The sequence below is a fragment of the Nicotiana sylvestris genome, chromosome 2 (assembly GCF_000393655.2).
Source record: "Nicotiana sylvestris chromosome 2, ASM39365v2, whole genome shotgun sequence".
NCBI classification, from domain to species: domain Eukaryota; kingdom Viridiplantae; phylum Streptophyta; class Magnoliopsida; order Solanales; family Solanaceae; genus Nicotiana; species Nicotiana sylvestris.
In genome coordinates, this window is record NC_091058.1 from 138,509,772 (window position 1) to 138,516,440 (window position 6,669).

Consider the following 6,669-nt stretch of genomic DNA (forward strand, 5'->3'; position numbering starts at 1 on the left):
TACTACAAATATAGTCTGAAAGAAAATACATTGTTCCAAAAGAAAAGAAACATAAAATAGTAAGACTAGGAAGAGACTCCAGGGTCTGCGGTCGCCAGCAGATCTACCTTGGGTCTCCTGACGAGCAAGTCCAGCAGCTAACCTCGCGATCAGCTAGGGCCGGTACCAAAATCTGCACAATAAGTGGAGAGCGTAGTATCAGAATAACTGACCCCATGCACTAGTAAGTGTCGAGCCTAACCTCGACGAAGTAATGACGAGGCTATGACAAGGCACTTACATAATGAACCTGTGCAAATAACATTATATGTACAAATAAAAGCAAATAAAAACTAGACAAGTAATATCGGGAGGGGGACATGCTGAGGGGAATACAAGATAAGAGAATCACAGCAGCAATGATAACTAGAACAACCATTATGCCTTGAAACAATGGAAATAATTAAACACAGTAAAGAAAAGTGCACGGCATCACCCTTCGTGCTTCTACTCTCAACCTCACCATATAAATCAACAGAAACGACACGACACCACCCTTCGTGCATTAACTCTTATAAAATTGAACGACATCACCCTTCATTCATTACACTCATAATATGGCACGACATCACCCTTCGTGCATTAACACTCACAATATGGCACGACATTACCCTTCGTACATTAACACTCTCCCTTACTATAAAGCAATGACCAATAACAACAGAGAGATAGAATAATAAGAACAAGCCTTACTTCAACATTCGGTTCCACAATACCAACCTCAACCTTGAAATCAATACTCAATTATCACCAAAAATCTATAAACATGATAAGAACGATCAATTGAACCATACTAGTCTCAACATGAATAACATGATCAAAGAAAACAATAATTACGAGGAACCAAGTCCCACCTGCATGCATTACCCCGACAACAACGCATAAGTACTCGTCACCTCACAAATACATTGGACCCAACATCTAAACATGTAGCAAATATACAAACAAATCTTATTCCCTCAAGTCAAGGTTAACAACGACACTTACCTCGCTCCAAAGACCAAACTCAAAGCTCAACCACCGCTTTGCCTTTCAAACAAGCCCCCGAACCAATAGAATATAGCAATTTACCAACCAAACGATTCAAATTAATCCTTAGGAACTACCCACGATTGTAAAGAATTCAATTTAGGTCATTATTAAAAAAGTCAACACCCGGGCCCGCTTGGTCCAAACCTAAAATTCGGAGACAAATCCGATTACTCATTCACCACCGAGCCCGTTTATGTAATTTATTTTGGAATCCGACCTTAATTTGAGGTCCAAATCCGCAATTTATAAAAATTCCTAATTCTACCCAAAATTCCCAATTTGCACCATGAAAACTCTAGCTTTTAGGTTGAAATCTTAGGAAAAGTAGTGAAAGATTGAAAGAATCTAATTTAGAATCACTTACCAATAATTTGGGGAAGAAAAGTTCTTTGAAAAATCGCGTCTAGAGTTCTTGAGTTTGAAAATTTGAAGAATGAACCAAAAATCCTGTCTAAATCATATTTGATCAGTTGCAGGTGTCGCATTTGCAACATGGGGTTCGCAAATGCGAACCCCATAAATTCGAAGAATCAATGGCAAATTCGAAGATCCTCACACCCCTGCTTTCTTCGCAAATGCGAAAAAATAGTTCGCAAATGCGAACCTGACCTTACGCAATTGCGACCATATGATCGCATTTGTGATCACTACCTTCCCCCAACTAACTTCGCAAATGCGAAGAATGTTTCGCAAATGCGAACTCTATGTGGCCCAGCTACTCTTGCAAATGCGAGGAGCAGCTCGCAAATGCGAAACCCTCAGAGGTCACAAATGCGATGCCTGATCTTGCAAATGCGAGATCAGAGACCTGCACCAGAACTAGAAATACTAGAAATGTTCTAAGTTCCATTTTCACTATGTAGCTATCTGAAACTCACCCGAACCCTTGGGGATCTAAACCAAAAGTGCACACAAGCCTAAAAATATCATATGAACTTGTTCACGCGATCAAATCGCTAAAATAACACCTAGAACTACGAATTGAGCACCAAATCAATTGAAATTTTCAAGAAAACTTTGAAATTTCTATTTTCACAACTGGATGTCCTAATCACGTCAAACCAACTCTGTTTCTTAATAAATTTTACAAACAAGTCATAAATATGATATTGGACCTATACCGGGTTCCGAAACTAAAATACGGACCTGATATTCAAAAGTCAACCATTGGTCAAACAATTCTTCATTGAGCCTTTAACTTTCAAATTTTTACAAACTCCGATAACTCGGGCTACGGACTTTCGAATTCGATTCCAGGCATACACCCAAAACCCAAATCACGATACGGAACCACCGGAACCGTCAATATACGAATCCGGGTCCGGTTGCTTAAAATATTGACCAAATTCAACTCAACTTGTTTCCAAAGCAGAATTTCATATTTTTCACAGTTTTTAACATAAAATCTTTTCGGAAATATGTCCTGACTGGGCACGCACATAGAGGAGGGTTAAAATGAGGTTTTTAAGGCTTTAAAGCGCAAAATTAAGTTCTAACACATAAGATGACGTATCGGGTCATTACAATTTCATTCTTCTTATTTGGAGATTAATGATTCCAATTTTACATAAAATTGCCTACAACTTATGAGAAATTCAAAGAAAAAAGAAATACTTGTAAGACTTTTTCCTTATTGGTGTTTGACAGATTCTTGGAGTATTTTCCTAGTCGAGGTGAACTCCTCCACTAGCTGTCGAAGTTTTCTTTGCTCTGAAAGCAACTTAGCAAAGCGAATAAAAGCTTCTTCATTGGTGCCCTCCCCAGAAACTTCTTCATAGCGACCTGTGTCTAAGTTAACTCTTGACACAGGCTTCTTTAATAGATCATTACCAATTTGCACTAATGTTTTCATGTTCTCTGTGGTTGAAACATCCATGGATGCAGCCTCCCCGGTCAAACTATCATCCTGTACAAATATATAAAAGTCAACATGAAAACAATGTAATTTTAGTTGCTATAACTCTATAAGAGGCCATTACATATTATTTTATTTTTTTGGATTAATTTCTCGTATGGCCAATGATCCAATATAACATTGGAGTCACAAAACTATATCTTTAATGACATTAAAGTAACCAATTACTCGTTATAATAGTAAAGTCCTAAAGCTATTGTTTGCTACATTAAATAAATAAACTTTACTCGTTTTAACAGTAACTTCACAAAACTTTACCTACTATAACACTAAAATCACCTTGATGGATAGGTTTAATCATTATAGCAGGTAAATTAAGTTAATATAATGTTATACGTACTTAATAAAATTAAGTTATTTGAATATTATAAAACATAATTTTGTAAGTTAATGTTAGTGACCATACACGAAATTAACTCTTGGATACCCTCAAATAAAAAAATACTACGTACAAAGTCAAAATGATGGGAGAAATATGTATATCAAGTTGAATGGTCAAATCCTAGAAAAATCTAGTTCTCGGTACCTGAATTCGAAGATAGTTCTTTTCGTTTTGAAGGGACTGAAACATGGTGGAAAGGTGTATATCCACAATATCAGCACTTGCATCACCAAAAACGTCTAGCAATGGACTGGCACCATTGTTGTACAACCAACCAAGTACACCCCACGAGGAAGCCACGGCTGCGCTATACTTCTTTTCCTCCTTGCCTATGCCAGTGCCCAATGACAGAACCAACATTTTCTTGCAGTCCATTGGTTCCATGCCCTCATATTGGGATTTCCCTAACATGATTTCTTTCGAAATGTGACTAATTGCCACTAGAGTCTGCGAGTAAATTTATAGACAAGTTTGATCAAATATGGGAATTTTGACAAAGAAAATTTATAAGTACTCTGGTTCTTTGTCTAATGGCTACTCACTGGATTGTTTGCAGCTACACCTCCATCAATAAGATCAAATGTGCGTATTTTCCCTTCGGCATCCTTGGTCTCAAAATAATATGGAGGAAAATAGGTCGGTGCTGCAGAGGTACTAAGGCAGATGTCTGATAGTAGAGCATCCCTAGAGACGTGAGCTTTGGCCTGTACAACGTATATAAATGTGAATGAGTTTAAGTTTTGCATATATAATGGCAATGTGTAAATTAATTTTCTACACTATCATATTAAGTTGACATATAACTGCATAATTATTTTTAGCAAATATGATACGCTAACTTAGAAAATAGAGCAATAATCTGCTATGATCGATTAAATTGTACTAATAGCAATATTTGCATCAGCATATATAATTTATTCTAATATGAACAAGGCTAAACCGGCTATCATGTAGGAAATATAGTGAAATTTATTTAGGTAAAGATGAGTACATCAGATGTTGTGAAGACGATGGGTTGAAGTCGCTTGATATCAAAAGCTGGGATGATTGTTTGAGTCAATGTTTGCTTCATAGTAAGATTGCCTAATATTGACTTAACCAATGTTCTCAGATAGTTTCCGTCATACTTTGGGCCCCCAAATAAATTTGTGATTCTCTTCACAAAGCCGCTGCGGCTGCATTTACGTATGAACATTTGTCATTGATACTATGTCCAGCAAACTAATATAATTGAAAAATAACACACTGGAATGTTATATATCAACTGTCTAACCTGCTCTCAGGAAAAATTTTAGGGCCGTGATCCATATAGAAATTGGTAATATTTTTCGCTGCATATAAGGGGCGATTATCCTTGTTTGGAGCTGTGAGCATGGTGCTTATTAGTCCACCTGTACTCGTTCCAGCTACAACATCAAAATAGTCTGCAATTCTTGCATTCGGTCCATCAATGTCCTAAAATAGCAAGACAAGTTGAGGATCATTACATGCTACAAATTTCCGAAGTTAGAATGGAGAAGTCAAAGGAGTACTAGTAGCGGATGTAACAATGGATCGGCATATTCAATAAAACCCAGTGTTATGAGGTTAAATCCTATATATATACAGTGGCATGTACAAAATTTTACGCAAGCAATATTAGGTGATTGTCACAATTTGGCTTGTAAGTGGATTTGACTGCAATGTTATGATGGTTTTAAGGTTTTACTTTCTGTTCCAAGTTAAATTAAGTTTTGTATTAGTTTTAGTCGTTCATAATTGTTTTTAAAAAAAATATACACCACTATAAAGGATGCCTCCACCCTACCAATATACAAGTATAGATAAAATTAAATATACAAATATATTTAGAACTTTAATATTTAAATTTTGAGTCGGCCACTGAATAGAAGTGGTAACTAGGCATGTAGATAAAGTGGTTAATGGATACCTGAAGCTTGGATTCAAGGAAAGCAAGAAGGGTGCCGGGAATAATGCCTCTGATGCCACCTCCGTCTATGCTCAAAACTGTTACTATCTTTCCTTTTGTAGCAGCAGAAACCATAACAGGTTGTAGGACATGAAGAGTCACTAACAAAGTTAGTGCAGCTACAAAAGTTCTACCCATACTTGTCAAGTTCTATACTAGAGGAATAATTCACACACTGTCTCTTGGATTCACCAGTTTTGGTAAATCCTTTTTATTTATACACTCAAATTTCATCGTACACTTTTGATCATGACATCATCACAGTGGCTGCTAACACATTTTAATGGGTTGTTGACTAAGACTTTTTAAAACGTACAGGGCAAATGGCCAAATAATTGAACTTATCCAATTGCCATTCTTGTTTACTATTTCTAACTTTTTTTCTATATATATATAGTACTGTAGTCATACCTTTGAACCGTCTTGATGAAATCTTGGTGATCTAGTGGGGCTTATTTCAATACAATAATTAATAGAATAAACCGTGTGGTTTCTGAAATGTTTAATATTCTGGGGAATTCCTTAAAATTCACTTACAACCCTACTTATTTACTTTTTATTTGTGAGGTCAAATGAGGCAATGAATATCTAAGCACCCAATCAAGTACACAAGGGTATTGGATGTTCCAATATCATAGCTAGAAAATAACAAAAAGATTTTATTGTAACAGAGAAATCTGCAATTAGGTATTATATAAACAAATCACAAGTTGGTAAACAAATCTGCAATTGACCGAACGTCTGCACCAGGTTCGGTCTCTTAAGTACAACACCTTTTGGTCTTTAACTCTTATCCACTGGTTCGATGTATTTGAATAGTACTGTACCAGATAACGCTGTAGTCAATAAGAGAAAGAAGCAATTGCAAATCGTTTAGAAGAGTATATCAATCGTTTGGACCAAATTGTATGATAACATACCGTATTAGAATTTGGACCATTTGCAACTTGGGAATAAGAGTACATATCCAATGCCAACTAGTGAGACTCTACTTGCTAGATTCAATACTTAAAATATGCTAGTAACTTGCAAAGAAGAACATACTACATCATGCTAAAAACAATGACTAAGTGCAGAATAAGAGAGTCGAAGCTTATAAGAATATTAATGAGTCAATTTGAACATTGATTTTTAGAATTTCAAAAATTTATACGTGAAAATTACATAAAAGAACTCTAAATAACATTTTTTTTATAACTAAGATTATTTATAAAATATTTGAAATAATCGAAAAAAACCTATCTGATTTCTCAAATAATGATAGTAACATGTGAAATACAGTTGACAGAATCCATTACAAGTATTATTTTTGTTATATGACAATTTCACATG

At 35.6% G+C, this 6,669-nt stretch overlaps 1 protein-coding gene across 1 annotated transcript; it reads right to left on the bottom strand.

Moving 5' to 3' along the window:
* Nucleotides 1-2,511: 2,511 nt before the first annotated feature.
* On the bottom strand, nucleotides 2,512-5,536 carry LOC104229449 (patatin-like protein 2). The gene is made up of 6 exons (XM_009782101.2): nucleotides 5,299-5,536; nucleotides 4,642-4,823; nucleotides 4,360-4,543; nucleotides 3,911-4,072; nucleotides 3,513-3,815; nucleotides 2,512-2,977 (listed from the first exon to the last, which is right to left on the bottom strand). Exons 1-6 carry the CDS (start codon nucleotides 5,473-5,475, stop codon nucleotides 2,702-2,704), a joined length of 1,284 nt encoding a protein of 427 aa, XP_009780403.1. The 5' UTR covers nucleotides 5,476-5,536; the 3' UTR covers nucleotides 2,512-2,701.
* Between the last annotated feature and the right edge of the window lie 1,133 nt (nucleotides 5,537-6,669).

Bases quoted from the DNA above. Each gene is read 5' to 3' on its own strand.
- LOC104229449 (XM_009782101.2), bottom strand. From the start codon at position 5,475: ATGGGTAGAACTTTTGTAGCTGCACTAACTTTGTTAGTGACTCTTCAT. The intron at 4,544-4,641 runs GTTAGACAGTTG...ACGTAAATGCAG, and splicing joins AAAATTTTTCCTGAGAGCAG to CCGCAGCGGCTTTGTGAAGA. The intron at 2,978-3,512 runs GTACCGAGAACT...ATATTTGTACAG, and splicing joins AGAACTATCTTCGAATTCAG to GATGATAGTTTGACCGGGGA.